The sequence below is a fragment of the Candoia aspera genome, chromosome 2 (genome assembly GCF_035149785.1).
Source record: "Candoia aspera isolate rCanAsp1 chromosome 2, rCanAsp1.hap2, whole genome shotgun sequence".
NCBI lineage: Eukaryota > Metazoa > Chordata > Lepidosauria > Squamata > Boidae > Candoia > Candoia aspera.
The window spans coordinates 203,711,689-203,732,620 of NC_086154.1; the positions used below are offsets into that span (position 1 = coordinate 203,711,689).

The 20,932-nt window shown below is 38.4% G+C and overlaps 1 protein-coding gene across 6 annotated transcripts in view; it reads right to left on the bottom strand.

Annotated features, from left to right (window-relative positions):
• Nucleotides 1-16,343, bottom strand: part of CDC14B (cell division cycle 14B) — a 305,941-nt gene extending 289,598 nt beyond the window's left edge. For 4 of the 6 annotated variants that reach the window (XR_010067328.1, XR_010067326.1, XR_010067325.1 and 1 more), the window contains exon 1: nucleotides 15,971-16,342. Coding sequence is in view for 2 of the 6 variants with exons in the window: in XM_063295221.1 (XP_063151291.1) it covers nucleotides 15,971-16,148 (178 nt within the window). In the remaining 4 variants the exon portion in view is untranslated. Of the gene's footprint in view, nucleotides 1-1,512; nucleotides 1,952-15,970 lie in introns of those variants that run through there. The other 2 variants (XR_010067327.1, XM_063295222.1) reach the window with 2 other exon arrangements.
• Between the last annotated feature and the right edge of the window lie 4,589 nt (nucleotides 16,344-20,932).

A 20,932-nucleotide genomic window follows, 5' to 3' on the forward strand; every position in this document is an offset into this window, starting at 1 on the left:
AAATAAAAACTTCCATTCAGAATCTGATGCTGTTTTCAGGAGATTGGCAATATAAGCATTAATAACTATTCAGTATGGAGCAGAGATGAAGTGTTGAATTTGGATATGAGAAATTCAAATTCATATCCTGAGTTGTCAAAGACAAGTCTAACCTACCTCACTGAAACAACAATCCTTCTCTGTGCCACGTTAAGATAATTATTAAAGAGCCATTCACACATGTGAATCATGTGAAGAAAGAGTACATGTTAATACAGCCGTATTTATGGCCCATTGCTGAAATAACTGGCATCACTTCCTAACACATATGTTAGACATGGAGTTATACAATATAGTTCTCAACACAGTGTTTTCCAATCTTGGCAATTTCCATGGTTGGGGACTTTTAGTTCCAAAACATGAAGAAAGCCCACTGCTGGTAGGTACTATATGTAGACTTTCTCTTGCAGATATATTCATGTTACTCATGGACACTAAATATGTGATGAATAACTTAACATGGTATCTGAGCAGAGTTGCAGAAGGGGCACAGTCCTGCAATTCTGTTCTACCCATGACTAATGTTTATGTAACATATGCAGTCAAAGATCTTAAATTATTATTAGTGACAGTTTTTAGGTTTCCTAAACAGGAAAAAAATCAGTTAAAAAGCTGAGGGGACATATAGGTAAGATGTAATTCATCTCTAATTGGTTGGAAAAGCTCTGCAATCAAACTGGGGAAAGAACATAAAGGTGAGAGATATTTTTAAAACTCTCTTTTGAAAGCAAAGAAGCTTTTGTTCATTGCACAAAACCCAAAACTGTGAACAATGCTAACTTAATTCTTTCTGAATAAAAAAGGTCAGTGGACTGCTACATGATTTCTTACATTTCTAAAACAACTAGCCTAACACTATACTATCGTAACTCTTAAGAAGATAGCTTATTATTTCCCAACGAATTTATTTCCATGCAAATATGGTTACATCACAACCGTACAATACAATCACAAGACTATTGAAAAAGACCTAAGCCTACATATCTTACCACAAAATGTGGAAGTCCTAATGAATTCAAGAGTGTGAGTTGCCCACATTTTATTTAAATTAAAATGGCACAAAAATTTGTGTATGTGTGGGCAAAGAGGCTAATACAAACACCACTTACTGGAAGTTTGTGATTTGGGGACTGTTGTCGAAGAGACTAACAACTGTACAGACACAATCATTTGCACTTACTCCAAAGATTTAAATGGTTTATAGATTAAGCTCCGACAAAGGCAGAAAAGTTCTTTGTTATGCAACATACTTGCTATACGGCTGTTTCGTTTTGTTTTAAACCACTCATCAATGTATCATATTGTATCAAGAATGTATCAAGAAAGGGCCTGAAACCCCACACCAAATGAGCTAATTGGCCTCTCTCCCCACTTTCTGAAAACTTCTGCCTGGTCCGTCGGAATTTTAAACGCACAACACGGGGAAACCATTCTTCTCCCCGCATTTTCTTTAAAGCTCCACTGTTGCCTTACCTTTAACCAACTCCACGCAGAAGCGCAAACGCTTGGCGGCGTTCATCTCTGTTTATCAACATTCAACCAAGAAACCAGGGATTGGGCGAGAAGGGGCACGGAGCCGCTGGAAATGGCTGCTGCGGAAGTGGCTCCTGACTTTTGGAGCCGCGGACAGAAACTCCTACTGCTCTCTCCTTCCTCGGAGTATTAATCCCAACGTCCCTATTCTTACTTCCAAGGGGGAGAAGGAGCGTTTTCCCGCGCCAAGGCGAACACCAAGAAAAGAGGCGCTCCGAAAAGGGCGCCACAATTCTCTTCCTCTAGTCCTTCCCCTCTGCTTTACCGCGGCTGCCTCCTTCAGCAGGCAGTTTCGAGGGGGCCGCCAGCCCTTCTCGCGCACTTTCTTGAGCCCCCCATGGCAGCCCCTTCTTCAAACCAAGGAGTAATTTCCAAAAGCCGGACCATGCCTGCCTGCAAGGGCGTCAAGAAGAGCGCGCGCCGGGCGCACCAACTCGCTTTTCTTTCTGAACGAGGCGCCAGCTCCTCCGCTTCTGTGCCAAAGGACGCTGACTACAGTTTTCCAACAATCATTAAACGCGTCCCCTTCTTTCAGTCAATAACGCGGCTCTCGAAGACTTCACGCCGAGCAGCGGCCATTGGCTGGCGAAGGAAGCAGAGCCCCTCCTTGCCAGCCACCCTCCACTGCCACTCTTCGCACGGCAAGGAAGGGCCCTTGCCCAGTCCAGCAGCCTCCCTGAAACCTCGGCCTAGCCTAGCTCCTTGTGGGAGGAAGATTTTGATCACCGCCTGGCAGGCAGGCCTCCATTCTTTCCTGGCCGTCTCGTGTCCTTCTCATGCCATTCGGGCAAAAAACCATTCCCACTCCACCGCAATGGCCCTTGGCAACGCCAGACCGACGCCGTCGTCGCCAATATCGCGTGTGGAACCAAGCCGAATTGTAAAGGTGCTTGAAAATTGGTCACAGGCCACATCTTAACTCGCTGCGCCCAAGTGATGCCTGCCCACGCACAAGTACTTTCTGCATTTTTTGTTGGCCATACTAAGACGCCCAGCTAATCTCAATAGTTGAACAAGCACCGGTAACATGTTATACAGGCTGCTGTCCGACCAGCCTATATGAAAAGTGGTAGGTATTCTATTAAAAATTACTTATTTTTCAGGGGCTTTAAAAGGGGAAGGACAAATGGGGCAATCCTAAATTTGTTTGTTTAGAACTCTTTGCAAAATCCAACAGGAATTAGTTTTTTGCATTTAAGATTACAGCCTGAGCTAGAACTGTCGCTAAACCAACATTAGGCAGGCTCAAGCCCTATCTGCAGAATAGGGTCAGTAATCCTGATCTTGCAGATACAGTTCCTGTAATGATAACATGAAGGGCTTTAAACTGTTCGTAATGATACCTGAATACAAAGTAATTTGGGGGTTTCTTGTGGTATGCAAAACTGCAGTGCAAATGTCATAGTTTTACAGGATAGTTCATTCATATCACAGATTCAATCACAGATGTGTTTCAGTAGCATGCAGATGTTTCCACAGAATAAATCGAATGCTTTGATTTTGAGTTACAACAATGCTCACAGGTAGATAACTTTCCCAATGCCATTATAAAACTCTCATCCAGCTCTAGAGTCTCCATGAACACAAAACGTGAAGTTGCATACAGAAGAGTTTCTACTACTGTAATGGAAAGTTTAAGACAAGAATAGTCAGTTTATCATAAAGTAGCAGACCTGTGGCATATGTAATTATGCTTTCCAGTCATAACTTCAGCTTTAACGTTTAATTCAGTAATTCAGAGAGATGCGGGACATACAGAGAAATGCACTGAAGCTTGATATGGCAAATGGTGATCTTAAGGTGGAACAAAGCATTCAGAATCCCCTTTTACTACAGTGAAAATACTAACATATTTATTACAGTATTAACTTGTATAGAATGGAGTTCATTTCATCCAATGCATTCTGTATTTCGAGTAACACAAAAATATTTAAATAGTGGTCAGAGGGAAATGGAAACGTATTTACAGTGATAATTATCAATTAACTGATCATTCATAAAACACTTGTTGGATAATGTAATGTAAGCCACCTTGCCTTGCTTACACACTAGTTCATTTTGTGTTGAAAAACCAGTTTCAATGGACTATAAATATTAAAAGATCTGGCCTGCAAAAATCCAGATGACCACTAGAGGGCAGCACAGCATTAGCTTTTTTTATCTCTTTGTTGCCATCTAGTGGTCATCTAATTTTCTGCAGCCCAGATCTCATAGCCTTAATTATTAGATTTCAGAAACACTTTAGCAAAGGATGGAAATATTTTCATTCATTTTGTGGAGTGGTAGGAGAAGAAAACTGGGTGTGGTCCCAGTTCCCCAAAATAAAACTGTTTAAAATAATGTCTTTAACATTCTACATAATTTTATCATATACTTCTCACTATTTTAATAATCTGGCAGGCAATAATGGTTGAATATACAGAAAATATTGTTTGTTTACTTATGCATGCCTGAGGCTCTCTTCCTTGTCAAAAAAGTGGTACAGTAATAGGAAGTTAGTTGTAGCATATTTAAGATACTAAGTGTAGGGTGTGGAGGAGTTTCAGGGTGCAAATTTTTAAAAACACTCAGACTTGTTTTTTTTTTAATCTGTTAATATACCTATTGCTCTGTAAGAAACCCAGTAATTTTGTTGTCTTTTTTAAAGTACATCATAACAATTGCAGTTGAGCTCTGGGGGACTTCCAAGTTGTGCACTTCACAGACATGACATCCTTCTCTAAAAAGATCAAATCTTGCTCCTCCCAGTAGTTCTGCCAGGCTTTGCACCCAGCTACAGGAAGACATGAGGCACATGCTGCAAAGCACAGCTAGGCACAATGGTTGGCCAAAGTGCCAACCAGTCCAGGGAAAGAAGAAGGCAGAAGCTATGTAAGCCTTGTCATAGTTTGGGGGACTGTTACTTGTCTGTGAAAAGCCATTTTTACTTACTGTTGTCCTTTGACAGTTACATGAAGAGTCAGATGAGCTTTGTCACTACTAACAGAAAAGCCTTTGGATTTCACAGGGATGACAGCTGAACCTGAGCACCACCAATACAGAATAGCATGAAATGCGATCGCTATCTTTGCCCTTTCTTTCAGAAAAAGAAAAGACCAAGCTAGCACTGCAGACTGTGCTGATGTATCTTGAAGGGAATACCTGGCTCTCTTAAAAGGCAAACAATTCCTGCAAGACTTCTGAAAGATTAAGTTCAGGCAGTCAAAGGTACATGTTGTGTGAATCTGGAAATTCTGCCCAGGAGGGTTGGTCAGTGGAGTGGGATAATCCCTAATGCATGAGTAGCTGCTTGTTCTTCATTGCCTAGGTTGGACGTAGCATAATGCACTCCATCTTGAAGCAAGGTACCATCCCAGTCTCTTCCATATTTGCAACAACTTCTTAGATGATAATACCACTATTCTTATTTCACAACTCCAATATGATTTAAATATAATTACTGTTCTAAATTACATACCACAGTCTACTGTCAGTATTCATATACTGTTGACTTATTGACTAAGCCACAGTGACTGGCATACACTTAATGCTAAGTCATGGTTTACAAACCACAATGGATAGATTCATGTATCATGCGAAGGCAAAACCAATCAAACCCCATTATAGTTAGTATTTGAACTGAGTCACTGTGTTAATGCTATAAATCAGTAGTTTTAATCCTTTAATAGCGGTAACTATAGTACTTATGCCAAATACAGGTAGACCTCACTCAACGACTGCCCAGTTTAGTGACTGTTCGAAGTTACAATGGCACTGAAAAAGTAACTTTATGACTGGTCCTTGCTCTTATGATCACTGCAGCATCGCCATGGTCATTTGATCAACATTCGGGTGCTTTGCACCCAGCAGGTGTTTACAACTGTTACAGCGTTCCATGGTCACGTGATTGCATTTGTGTGCTTCACAACTGGCTTCTGACAAACAGAGTCAATGGAGAAGCCCGCAGTAAAATCGCAAGTAACCTGTCTCACTTAATAATCTTCAGAGACTTGCTTAACAACTAAATGGGAAGTGACATCGTAAGTCCATCATGGTCACGTGATGTTTTGCTTAGAAACCATGGGGCTTAGCGATGGAGTTGCCAGTCCCAATTGTGGTTGCTGAGTGAGGACTAACTGTAATTAAAACAATGATGAAATCTTACCCATAAGGTGTATTTTATTTCTTTGTTGTATGTTTACTTCCTTACTAGAATAGATCGTTCATGTTAAAAATAACTTCTTTAAATTCAATGCACTTTAAGAGAGACTGCTGAACCTTTGTAAATCAATTATCAATATTTGCAGAGTAATAACTGCAGTTAGAGTGTTTAATGTTTCCTGAAAAAACTTTGCAATAATCAGAACAGACAATGCAGAGCAATTTCCTTGAGTAATGGAATACTTTGTATTAAGTAATGGGAAATGTGCATTAAACAACATAACTTAGATTCAATATTGTATACACTTAAGTGAGAGTAAGCAAACAGAGTTTATGGGCCTTATTTCTGAATTAACAATTCATAGGATTGCATGTTTACACTTGTTTTCCTGAGGGCCAGTACTGCTATTAGATGTTAAAAAAATATACTCAATTTTTTTCTTTCAGTAAGAGTTTTTGCAGCTCACTTGCAACTTTAGCTAGAATTTAATTGAGCCCTGTTTTCTTCTGTTATTAAATGGGCATTGCTAGTCTAATACACATGCTTTCTAGTTTTAAGATGCCAAAAACATAGCCCCATCACCTGCAATATATTCCACTCTCCCATCCTTCCTTTGTCCAGGCTTCCAGTAGGTTCCTGCAATCCAGATCTATAAAAATCAGTGGAAACATTTCTATGTATTTCAACAAATTGGTGTTTATTGAACTCTTATACTGAGTTGTTAAAGGTAAAGTATCTCAGATTGGGACAAATAGCACCAGTGCTCTTGTCTAATAGCAGGTCTATTCCATTTGGATTTCTTCATAAAGGGTATCTTATGTGCGAAGTTCTAACAATGTAGTTCTCTAATATAACAGGCCAACTAGGAAACACTATAAATCTATAATTCCCCTCATTCTGAGCACCTTACTTTGCCTGCTCCAGAAACTGACCCCACTCTGTTTTCAACTACCTCATCTGCCTATAGCAATTTTTGTTGCTTACATCTAAAGTAGATCATCAACCTGGGGCCAGCATGGAGTAGTGTTTAAAGTGCTGGCTTAGAAACCAGGAGTCTGTGAATTAAATAGACTGAATTCTAGGCCTCCCTTAGGCATGAAAGTCAGCTGGTTGACTCTGCACCAGTCACTTTCTCTCAGCCCAACCTACCTCACAGGGTTGCTGTTGTAGGGAAAATAGGAGGCAGCAGGATTAGGAATGTTCACCACCTTGAATTACATATAAAAAGGCAGGATAAAAATCTAATAAGAACAACTGTGAACTGTTCAACATTTTGGCCAAAGGCTTGAAACTCTAAAAAATAATAGGTGATGCAAGGCCAAAAATTAATAATTCCAATTAAGTATAGTTTAATTAATATTTATTATTTAATCCATTTATATCCTGCTGTAATCGAAGTGACTCTGGACATCTTACATTAATATAGCAATACTAAAACATCTACAGTAAGTCTTAAAAAACAGTAAACATGATTACTGTCCAGCCTGGTATTTAACACTTTTCTCCTAATATCACATTAAAAATTACAACTTGTGACAACTTTTGAAGGGGATAGGAGGCACACCTGAAATTTTGGAGGCTGCATATGGCCCTGAATGTATGCAGTTTTCTCTACCTATCACACATCACCATACACATTATTTTTGTTAACAGTAATTTTATTAAAAATTACAATTGCAATGATAAAAACTAATACAAATTTAAAAAATGAAAGGATAAAAAGAAAAAAATAGAAGGTACAGAAAAGAAAAAAAATAGAAAAGAAAAAATAACATAGTAAAGAAAAAGAAAAGAAATATATAAAGAAGTGACTTCCCCCTTCATAACAAGTATCAATAATTTTAGTACCTTATCACCTTCTCTTAAAATAAATGATCTTTTTTCCCCACATCCCATCTCTTATCTATAAATAGATCCTTAAAACCTTGTCATTTCAGTCCTGATCAGCAAAAATCCATTAAGGGTTACCAGAGGTAACAACATATCTATTTTAACCTTGATCAAATAAACCAACTTTATATTCCTTCCTTTTACTTTTCACAATCTTGATCTTTAGTCCCTTCAAATAATGTCCTAGAACTTGATTTCATTTTTTCTTTGTCCCTTCTCATAAAATTCTTCAAAGCTTTAACAAGCCTCTTTTGTAAATCCAATATAGGAAAGTTATCAAGGTTTTTGTTGTTGTTGTTGCTTTGTTATTTGTACATCCCTTTTAATTATTAAGACATCAGCCAGTTTCTTTTGTATGTCCAGCGTAGCATCTTTTTCCATATTATTCTTGTAGCCTGTCATTTTTAAATCCACTTTCAGATCAAGTCTCAGTCTTGTCAGGTAAAACTTGTTCCTCTTCCATAACATCTTTTAAACACAGTCTATCTATAGAGGCAGATACTCTTAAAATTATTTCTGGGTCCATTGTTCACAAATATCCCTCAATACATCCAATGTTAAAATATTCATTCTGTATTAGCAAGTCAAATTTAAGTGTTCTCCTCCTTTAATTGTAATCTTTAGTTCCTTTTAGTTCCCTCTAGTGTACAACCTTCAAATTCCCATCCTATCATTTTTTTAAAGAATTCAAAACAAAAGTATTTTCCCATGGGAAGGGTTCTTACAATTAATTCCAAAATCTTATTTCAAATTTATCTGGACCCTTAGTTTGTTTGTAACTTTCCAAAACCAAATTTCTAATCACCCTTTTGCTGTTTATTCCCTCCCTCCATTTTTTAAAAATCCTTAAACTTGTATTTAAAACTTCTTTTACTAACGACTGAAGGAAATTCATCTGGTGTTTTCAGACTTGTTGATCCAAAGGTTCCTAATAGCTGAAAAGCAATTAACAAGCTATTTCTGAAAGTGGCTAGAAAAGGAAGTATGCAAACCCAGTGTTCTTTTAAAGGCACCGACTGTGGTTTGAGCAAGTTGGCTATTCTGTCATCTCCCAGAGCTCTAAACTCAGTGGATACCGCTGAGTCTCCTCGCAAGAAGCAACTGTACGGAGCACTTGTGGGCAATCTCAAGTCCTTTCCTTGTTGGAAGAGGAATTACAAAGAGCCGTCTACTCGCCAGCTCTTCATTTCCACTGTGGCCATTGGCTCCGCTTTTAGTACAGCTGTCTTTAGTTCACCATTTCTTACACGGAAGTCCTTTACCACTATACACATTCTGTAAAATATCTGGACCTCTCTATAAATAGCTGTGATTTGCTTAGCCACACAGAGTATTCTCCATAACTAAATGGAGCGAATATATTACCATTTGAAAAGCCCATGATAATTTTCATGAAGATGAATGTATTAAAAAATTGATCCACAGAGAGATAATTCATATAGACATCAATATTTAATTTTCAATAAAACAAAAATGAAATCTTGTGAGACTTTCTCTTTGGAATAGCCAAAAACACCTTATTGGTTCCAGCATCTTCAATGAATAGTATAGTTCAAAAGGAATTAGAAAAGGCAAGGTGGATTTGACTGAATTTGGAAAACTCATCAACAATATTCAGAGTACCTGTTGGGGCTTACTTACATGACAATTGATATACAATAGTGGGAATACTAATGGAAAATAAATAACAAATTTACTGTAAATATGACATTAGAGAAAAAAGGTACAAGATATTTTCCCCACTGGTTTGTTTATTTATCATATTTATATAGCTACCTGCCTCACATAAAAGTGTCTCTGGGCAGCATACAACACTTAGTTAAAAAACAATAAATACATAAAAAACAGCCACAATTAAAAAGTAACCATACAAAACAAGAGGGGATGATATTAACCACAGTTACAGAGCCATCACAAAACCTCCCTGGTGGGACTCCCAGGCCTGATAACATAGCCAGATCTTGAGGGACTTGCAGAATGTTGAGAGGGATGGAGCTAATCTCACTTCTGGGGTGTGTATATGACTCCATTGCTGATTGTCCAAATAGATAATTCATATTAAAAATATTGCTGGAAATGCAGTCATTATGTTGGATAATTTTTTTCACACTTGATGGCAATGTAATGAAGCTCAACAATTCTGGAAGCTGATTCACCAAAGAAATACTGACTTTTCTTTCCTGAGACCTGTTTTTCTACTAAACATTACTAAGCCTTATATTCCTATGAAGTATACAGAGTTAGCTCTCTATATTATAACAGCTGTCAGGATACTTTATGCTTCTTACTGGAAATTAAGCGTAATTGCTTATTTAGAAGAATGGCAGACTAAGGTATGGGAGTATGCATCAATGTAAAAAATGACTTTGTATTTAAAAAAAACAAGCCTGATATGGAATTTAATCTGGAAACCATTTATGGACTATAATTCTGCATCCAAAGTGTGGGCTTCTCTCAACATAAGGCTTTAAAATATTTATTTTAGTAAGGATAGGACTTGATTAAATTAGAAATGTATTTATTCTGATTGATGGTTCTTATTATACCTTTGCTAATTAATGATTATTGATTCAATTTCAGTAATAGTTAAAACTGATATTTTATCTTTTTATGTATTAATCTAATGCTACTTCAAAAATTCTTGTTCAGTTTTACACAGCCTGTAAATTTCTTTTTTATTCCTTTTTTTCCTGGTTGTACTTTTAAATAACTGTTAAAATAAAATGGGAAATAAATAGACTATGACAATGGCTTATGGTATAACAATTGCTAGTATTACTTCTCACAGTTGCTTCTGCTTATTCAAAGAACAGAAATATATAATACAATGCCATTGAAGGCACACATGTTCCTCAAATACGCTGTGCTGTAATTAACATTGCATTGTAATTAACATTACCTCTATGCCTTCTTAGATAGCTTCTCTTTTGCATTTTTCCTGCTTTCTGTGTCTCCCACTTTACAAATCTGTATAAGCAAACCACAAAGCTTCTGATTCCAGGTCCTCTGTCCATATTATCATCATCATCATCATCATCATCATCATCACAGTCAAAGAAGAAAAGTATGCATTGGCTGATTATATAATAGACAAACAAGAACAAGCACTGATGCAAATTAAAAACTGGAAACAAAACATGAATATTGAAATAATGTAATAAAAACACAAACAGAATGCTGGCAAGGAAAAGCATTACATGGTCAATTTCTACAAAAGATGAGGGGAACATGGATAAAGATAAAACCTGGCAGTGGCTTACAACTGGAACATTAAAAAAAGAAACTAAAGGCTTGATTTTGGCTGCTCAAGAGCGATCTACTCGAACTAATGCAATCAAGGCCAGAACTGAAAAATCATCAAATGATTCAAGGTGCAGATTGTGCAAAGAAGCAGAAGAAACAATAGATCATATACTCAGCTCATGCAAGAAGATCGCAGAAACTGACTATAAACCACAACATAACACAGTCACCAAAATGAATCACTGGAAAATCTGTAAAAATAATCATTTGTCAGTAATGAAAAACTGGTGGGAACATATAGTTGAAAAAGTAGTTGAAAATGAGCAAGTTAAAATACTATTTCCAAATACAAACCGATAAAGACTTGATGCATAACACACCAGATTTAACTGTGGTTGAAAAGAAGAAAGTGAGGATAACTGATGTGACAATACTAGCAGATAGTAGAATAGAAGACAAGGAATTGGAGAAGATCACATAGTATCAGATCTGAAAATCGAAGTTAAAAGATTATGGCATAAACCAGCAGTGGTGGTCTCAGTGGTTATCAGCACCCTGGGTGCCATACCAAAAAGCCTTGGATGGCACTTAGAAAATCTGCGCATTGACACAATTTCCATCTGTCAATTAATTTTTAATTGATTTTATTACGGTCACTGACCAGTACAAGATACAATTCTATAAAAATATGCACATTAGCCATTAGCCATAAAATATGAGCCATCTAAATTAAAATAATTTTAAATTTGAGTTTACAAGTTCCAATTAAGTGTTAAAATACATTTGGATCACAATGTAAGTGAGCCCCTTAATCAAGTTTAAAAACAATCTTATTAATTTGCATTATCATGACTAATATTCTATCAGGTATAAGTGTCTATAAAAATATATGTAAAATATTAAAAGGAGTGATAAAGAAAGTAAAATATCATATATAAAATGTGTTATATAGACCACAAAGTTATTACAAGGGATACATTACTACATTTTTCCAATCATAATCTGACGTATCTTCATAGCAGCTGCGCAGAATCTGGCTACTTGAGCCGTGACAGTTGGATATTCATCTATAAGTAACATTTGCTGTGATTTCACACTGTTGTGTATAATAATGATAATGATAATTGTTATTATTAATTAAACTTGTATGCCGCCTGACTCTCAATGACTCTGGGTGGCTTACAACAATAATTTGGTAATATTAGCTTTCCAAAGCAAAGATTAATGAATTTGGGTATATGCAGTATATATTGTACACATGTTACTTATGAGGATCTGCCACCTTGTATTTATCATGCTGTTTCTACAAATAGTTTAGGTATCATGTGGACAGCTGTTGATGGTGGACATTTCTGTGGCACCACCACTGATACAATGCTGTACTACTAGAATATTGTGTTCCTGCACTGATACGCCAGACTGAAGTTGTTCTGTCAAAGCAGTCCTTCAGGGCGAATTATTTTATCTTCTGTAAGATAGGTTTGCCAAGTACATTTCAACAGACACACAGACGCATTACAATTCTCTTCCATCTTCCTAGTATCCCTACAGAGCTAGTGACTACTATTCCATTTGTATGGATGGACAGCTATTTCTTGATAAAGCAAGTTACATTCTGAAAATATTTCTCTCTAAGGATTGTTCCACACATTACCCAAGCAATTTAAAATATTTTAGTATAAATATTTTTTGGGAAGCTGTAATCCAGTCATTGAAAGTTTTTAAATTCTGAAGATATGTTTTCCTTCCATAATATAGCAGAAGAAGCAACAAACATGTCTTTTTAAAAATTAAGGGCTTGTAAAGGATTACCATTTGGGCTGCTTGGGAAATGTTTAATAATATAAAATTGGTGAGTTCTGGGATGAAATGGCTGATTCACACACTGAAGTAAGCCATAAGCTGTAGTTTGATTTGGGGTTAAATGATGTATGAACCCTACCACTGTCACCAAGCATGATGTGTGAGCCCAGCCAATGTAGGTTTTGCTTATTAAGTTCTGAGGCACCACTGTTATGATAACAACTGTTCTATTTTCCACTGCAAAAGCTTGGAACTACAAAGGGCTTTAAAAGAGATCTGATTTGATTGTGAATACAAGTCTTGTTTTACTTAACTAATGGTAAATAATAGTATAGGGTGCATACATTTTTCAATTATAATAGTAACACAGCTACACTATGAGGAAGGTGTTGCATGACAATAAAAGAAAACATAACCCCAATTAACAACCAACACATGAAGCTAATATGTGGACCAGAATTACAAGCTTTAAGAATTTTGGAAATGAAAAACAAGACTAAAATATAGTTAAGGTTTTCTTAATGCCACCTTCTTTGATTTATTAACTGCAATATAACTGTTGAATTTGCATATTTATAATATATACTTCCTTTTATATTATTGCCAGTTATAGTTCCTTTTTATATATAGCAGTTAAAGATTAACTGCTAAAGACTGATTTCAAAGGGGCAAGGGAAAATGTCGTAAAATACCCATAAGGAAACAATAATCATCTTTTTTGATTGAGTATTCTTTTGTGTTCAACTGTAATAATCTAGTTTGGATAGTTTTTCCCTACACATAATGCTTTTTAATGGCAAGATTCTGAGCAATACTGACTTTACATAGGTTGTGCACAGGTTGGATTAAATTAAGGCAACTTGAACTGTTGATTTAAATAAACTATTTAAATTACCAAGAAAAATGAATCAAATAATTGATTTTAGACAATTTTATGCATTTTTAAGCGAACAGTGATCCTAATCTGGTTTTATATTAACTGAAAATACTCCAAGTTATAGAGTTTATGCATAATTCAAAACCTCTAGCAATGTAGTCTACAAAACTTTGCAATAAAGAATTTATATTTTAAGAAAAAATCAATTACAAATTGGCTTTAGACATATATAGAAATAATTTACTCAAGACTTAACTTTGGTGACAGTATGGTAATAATATAGGCAGATTATTCCCTTGGGAAGTGGGGTGATATACATTTGAGACTTGTCTTTCTTTTCAGTGAACACATTGACTTGAAAACTAAAACCAAAATCAGTCTTTCAGTTAAAAAGCCATAATTATCCTGTAGGGATCTGTCCCCAGTGGTCACAATTTCTCTGGAGTTGAATCCAGACAATTGTATAGAAACCAGTGTAACAAACAGAGATGTCTCCTTTCCTTATTTTTTTGCAACAGCTTTCTAAGTCCCCTTAACCATTCCTAAGAACCCAGAGAGCTTCTGTCATTTAGAATGGCTTGAGATCTAGCGCAGAGATCTGTTGCTGAAAGAGTAACTAACCTCAGGTATCAAAAAGCCCTTTTTGTGAGGTGAACTGCCTTCATTTAAGAATATAGGCCTACAAAGCTAAAAACTTTTCAGTCTGAGGCCTACTCTCCCTTTTGGTTTACCTTTTTGGACAAGAGGGATTCTGCCAGTAGTGGATGGGACCCCTCAGTAGGAAGGACCAAAAGAAAAAGGAAGTGCAACCCTCCCCCAACTTCCATTGTCACATAATAGGTAACACATTGATAGCTGACACCCACTGTAGGTTTTAATTTAAATCAACAGAATAGTCAAGGCTGTTTTCATTCAGGTACGGTTTTTTGTCCCAATCTATCATAGTGAATAGATTGGAAATCACTATGGTATCTAGTCAGTCCCTCACAAGTAGTATCTGTGCCTTAAACATCCATCAACTTTCTTTTTTCATTTAGCTTCTACCTAGAAAACTCTTAACTACAGGAAACTACTTTTGACATACAGGTGGGATTGTTCCCCCCATTCCTGGAGACCTCCTCAGGCTAAAGAGTGTCAGTGAATGTGCCCAAATCACCACTAATCAACATAACATAGTTTTCAGGAAGTTGCCTTTGCACATCTCTTTCTTGTCTCACTAGGGATAGCAAAACAGTATGCAAATACTTGGGGACAAAGATGGGGAGGGGACAGACCAAGTGGTCTAAGTAGAAACCTTGGATGAGGACAGGAGGTCCAGCAAGTCAAATTTAGCCCATAATTCATCCTGTCCCATCCTATCCTTCTCCCTGTCCCAATTCCTAAATAGTTTATCTATAGAAATAAAATGGGCAGAATTCAATGACATCTAAGTCTTTAAAAAAAATAATGGGAACGTAATTTTGCTTATTAAAAAGCACTTGTATTTAGTTTTTCTTTAGCATCCTATCTGAAAAGTAATTGTTATACTGTGCTGCATTATACTTCATATATTATACATTAATTTTGTGTAAGACACAAAATATCTGATAATATGCAGGCTAAGAAATATGTATTAAATTTAAAATACAAAGAAGAGGGGGAGGACACCATAGCTGCCTATTTCGATCATAGAATAATCTCCAAAAAAGCTCAGAACTTTTACTCCAAGCAGTGGTACAATACTTTCCATCACATTTCCCACAGTAAACAAAACTCAAACGCAATGGGAACCACTGGTAAAACAATCTAGATGCCCAAGTCAGTATTGAATCATAAAAGGTTTTTGCAAAACAGTAGCCAGGAAAATAGATCCATTAAGCAAAAAATAAAAGCACTGTTTCCCCACACTTGTATACCAATCCACAAGGAAAAGTGAAAGACATGTTCCCCCTTTTCAAACTGCATCTTCATGTGCGAGGCATAAAGTTATTTTCCAAGGTTTGACCAGTAATTAGGATAAGATATGATCGCAGTACCAGGGGAAATTATGCTTTCCTCAGACAATTACAGCAATTTTTCAGAGGGACAGACACGGGGATTAGAAAGCTTCCCCCAAAAATATATTCACTGAGGTTTTCCTCCAGTTTTAACCCCAAAGACTCGGAGGCACTTCAAATGGGAAACGGATCCAGACGCTCGTGCCTGTTAATGGGTCGCCAGCGACCCCCGAGCACAGCAAACAACCTGCCACAATCAAAGCCCCACATCTGAGCAACCAAGACGCACTTTTGGAAACTAACTCAACGTGAGTTGTTTACTGGAATTAGGATCGGAAGGGGCCCCGAATTCCACACTTACGAGACGGAGAAATCATCCGCCCGCAGACACGCCCGTATGAACCGCCCCGCTCGTTGGGTTCAGTCGCCCCGATCCCCGCAGCACCCCTTTCTTCTGCTGCTCCTCACCTGTGATCTGTAGGCAGATCTCGCGCCTGGGGGACCGGGGGGACTGCTCCTCTGCTTCGCCCAGGATCGGCAGGGTGGCGGAGCTCCGAGTTTTCTTGACTGCCGGCGGCGGCGTGGCCGGCAGAGTAGCCGGGGCCGAGTGTCGTCGGCCCCCCATCCCCGAGGTCTTCCGCTTCATGGCGGCGGTGGTAGTGGAGGCGGCGGCGGCGGTTGCAGGGCACCCGGGCTCATCCCCGCCGCTTCGCCCCGGTAGGGGTGTAAGCAGCCCAACGGGAGCAAGAGCGGGAGGAGGAGCAGGAGGACCAGGAGGAGGAGGAGGAAGAGGAGGGAAGCAGCCGCGGTCGCTTTCCGAAGCGCCGCCCCCGATCTGCTCCCAACCTGCCACTTGCCGCCGCCGCCGCCGCCGCCGCTGCTCCCGCTCTCAGCCACCTCTCCCTCTTCTTCGGCCTCCCCTCACGCTCGCTTCTCATTGGGCCGGGGCAGTGTGATGTCACAATCGCAGAGCCTCTGACAGAGTGATGTCATGGTGATACACCTGAGCACCTGCGTCACAAAGAACTAGTCCTAAGAGTGCCTGTACCTCGGCTGCATTCTCCCCACCCCATTAGATTGCCTAAAGGACGACTAAATGTATCACGACGCTGTGCCCCTCACTGCCCAACACATTAATATATTTCTTTATGAGCGGTGGCCCAATGTTTAGAGATGAAAACGCGCTTGTCATCTCTAAAGCGAGAAAATACATCGAGCGTTTGTAATATACTACACAAAAAGTTAAACATAGCATAGAGGAGGCACAGTTCGTATCTTATTTTCGTTGCCCGCCTGGAGGGCAGAAACAAAGAAGTTGTTAAACGCCTGGAAAGCCACAATTAACAGGGAGACGAGTCTCTTCTCCTTGCGAGCAGGCGGTATGTTAAAAGTGACTTCTGCAGAAGAACTAGGATTGTAGGCTTATTTTCTGCATGTAAATTGGCAGGAACTAGCACGAACTGGTTAATGATTTCCAGGAAATTGTTGAGTTCCATGGCTGTCACCCAAGGGGAGCTTTCAGCTGGTTTTTATCCTGTTTCATGACATGCTTGTACTGCATAGTTAAAATAAGCATTAGACTATAACTCTGAATTTCTAGGTTTTACATTTTTTAAATTGCCTTAAATTTTGCTGGTTAGGTAGAGAACCAGGTGGACAGGCAACTGAAAATTGATTAAGAAACAACAAAGTAATAAAATGACTAGTACTGATAAGATACAGCACACATTGCAGTGTTGGTTCAATCCCAGATACAATAGCCTCCATGAATTCTCATTGAAAACAATTCCAACAGTTGTCTTTTGGAAAATTCTGCCTGTCCAATAAAACTAGAGGGAAAATGTGAATAGTTCTGGAGTTTCCCTTGCTTAAAGCTACACCTGCTGATGATTACACAGATATGAGGAAAGAGCAATTAGAAAAGTATAATTGAGTCTGGGCAAACTGTTTTTGAACACGCCTCATAATTTGCATGGAGTTTTTGCCTTACAAAAATGTGCATCTCTAAAATGTTAGCATTTGAGCTGTTCCTCAATTTCCCTCCCTGTTTTGGGGTGTCTGTGGAGGCATTCACATACAGTACATGTACTTGCTGTTGTGGCTTCCCTTTGAGGTAAGTGTGCCATCTGCTGGATCTTCACATTCTAACATTTCTAAAGCCCATCATTTTTATGCCCTTGTGTTCATTAAGAACCTTCACTAGGAAGAAAGTCAGGACAGTAGGTCCTTAGGAAGGCAGCTGTTTCTAGTGCCACAGCTAAAACGAGATTCTGCAAAGGGCAGATTTGGCTCCACCAGTTTAGCTAAAGGTTAATCCAGGGTTTTTCAAACGGTGTTTTGTGGAACCCTAGGGTTCCAAGAGAACTTGATGGGGCTCTGTCAGAGATGAAAGGGAAAAAAACTGCAGCTGATTTTCTATAATTAGAGCTTTACCACTTGCATAGAGTTCCAGGTTGTTTTTTTTAAAACTAACAGGCTCCGAGGCCTGAAAAACTTTGAAAACTCCTGGGTTAATTTGTTCAAGTAAGAAACAAAAAGGAATGGTGTTGAATCTTAAAAAGTTAATATTTCTTGCAGTGTAATTCAGCCTAGAACTTTCTGTGGGGTACATCCATATAGGAAGGTCACATGTGGGGAATGGAGCTGAAAGATCAGAAAAAATAAGCAGTTGCCTGTGAAATTTCTATTGTACAGCATTCAAATGCCTGACTAGCCAGTCCCAACAGTGATCAGTCATACCTTATCCTTAGCTGTGTTTTCCCGAGAGCAGATCTGGCATCTACATCTTGGTTATCCCACAAACTCTCAATTCTATAAGTTGCTTTTATGGTCTTGGTCACCAGATCTTTCCAATCAGTTGCAGAAGGGCATTGTGTACAGGCCTGCAAGATCTGTTCCAGTGGTAGTACTGATTGGAGTACTGCCGTTTGACGTAGCATTGATGTTATGCCATCTTTATTTTGTCCCTTGTACCTTTTAACGCCCCGCCCCCTCCAGTCCTGCTGTGCTGCCTCATTGTGGTGAGCGGGTGTGTATGTGTGTGTTCCTGGGAGGGATGAGCAAAGAATGCTGGGAGTGTATGCCAAGAGTATATATTCCTAGCAGGGTCATCCAAGGTGTAAAGGTCATCCCAGCTGCCCAGCTAAAGCAAGCAGGCAGCTATACTGGGCAGCAGTGATATAGAAAGATGCTGGAGGCAGATGATCATTTTAGTGATAATGGCAAACGCCTTACTTCATACTGTGTGGGAAAAGGCAATGGTAAACCACTCCTGCATTTTTACCAAGAAAACCACATTGGTAGAAAATATAAAGTGACTTATGATGTAGTGCTGGATGATGGGCCCTTCAAGTTGGATGGCACTCAGCATGCTACTGAGGAAGAACTAAGGATCTTTCAGAGTACTAATGGTGTTTATGACGTGGCTAGATTAAGGCCTTTGGGATGTCTAATTGCTGATGCTGCCATACAGGAAAAGAAAATCCAAAGCTGCAAGGACAGAATTACAATGCAAACATGGAATGTAAGAAGTGCGAACACAAAAAGGCTCAACACAGTGAAGGATGAAATGAAATGACTAGAAATAGACATCTTAGGCATTAGTGAATTGAGATGGATTGGGACTGAACAGGAAAGGTATTGCTTTATGGTTAGGAAGGGTATAGCAAGAACAGGACTTGGCTACAATGCAATCAATGACTGAATAGACTTTGTGGACAACCCTTCAATATGACAATCATACAAGTTTATGCTTCAACCACCTATGCATATGAAGAGGAGGTTGATGATTTTTATGATCAAGTTCAATTTGAAACTGACAGAATATGCAAGCAAGATGCCTGGTTTATGAATGCCAAAGTTGAAAAGATTAAAGAGGAAAATGTAGTTGGATACTGTAGTATGGCTTAAGAAACCAAAATGAAGCAGGAGAATGACTTATCAATTTCTGCCACTCCACTGATTTCTTCATAGCTAAGCTGTCTTCAAACAACCAGAATGATGCCTCTATACATGGACATCACCAGATGGAGTACATAGAAATCGAATTGATTATATTATTGCTAAAAGGAGGTGGAGGAGCTCAATTATAGCATCAAAGACATGGCCAGCTGCTGATCGTGGAACAAATCACTAACTGGTCATGTACAAATTCCAAGTTAAGCTAAAAAAGGAGAAGAAAGCCAACCAGTTTCCATGATACGATCTTGAGCATATACCTACCATTTTCAAGGAGAACATCAGGAATTGCTTCAAAGTCCTGAACCTCACAGATAGAGAACCAGAGGAATTACGGAATGAACTTAAATAAGTTGTTAAGGATGAATGTGAAAGGAGACTGCCAAAAAAGAAGAAAGAGAAAAAGGCAAAGTGGATGTCAGAACGAACTGTGGAAATTGCAAAGAAGAGAAGAGAAGAGAAGCCAGAGCCAAGAAAGATAAAGATCTCAGGAAGGAACTTAACAAAGAGTTTCAGAGAACTGTTAGAAGAGTATTACAACAACTTCTGTAAAGACATTGAAGATGGAATCAGACATGGAAAAACAAGAAAAGTCTTTCAAAAGATCTCTGAAAGAAGAAGGTTCCAACCTTGAATTGGTACACTTAAGGATGTCAATGGACAGATAGTAACTGATTAAAAAAAATCAAAGAAAGATGGAAGGAGTGTACTGAAATACTACATAGTAGAGATGTCAACATCCAAGATAACTCAGAAGATATTCCCTACTAACAAAAACCTCTAGTACTAGAAGATAAACTTAGATGAGCAGACTGGTCATTACCAAATTGGAAGGCTACAGGAACTGATGGAATATCCACAGAAATGTGGCAAGCAACTGAAGAAAAATCAGTAAAGCTATGCCAGCAAATCTGGAGAATACCACAGTGACCAACAGATTGGAAGAGGCCAATCTACATTCCAATGAGAGAAAGAGAAAGAGAGAGAGAGAGAGAGAGAGGGAGAGGGAGAGAGACTTAATAAACTGTATGTGCAAGCTATCATACAATATCCTTAATTTCACATGCTTGCAAAATAATGCTTAGGATCGTCCAATGCAGATTAGAGCCCTACATGTGAAAAGATATGCCAAATGTTCAAGCTGACTTTAGAAAAGGCAGAGGAACAAGGAACATTATTGCTGATGCATACTGGATAATTGAGAAAGCCAAAGAATACCAACAAGAAGTCAATATATGCTTCATTGGTTATAGAATGGCCTTGGATTAGGCTGATCTTGTCAAGCTGTGGAATGTCCTTGGAAAAATGGGAATCCCAGAACATCTCATTGTCCTCATGAGAAACCTCCTGATAATAACATGGACAGCCAAGAAAACAAACAAACAGATCATCAAACAAATCAACCCAGAGTTTTCACTCGAGGCATAAATGACCAGGCTCAAATTATCCTACTTTAGACATATTATGCAAAGA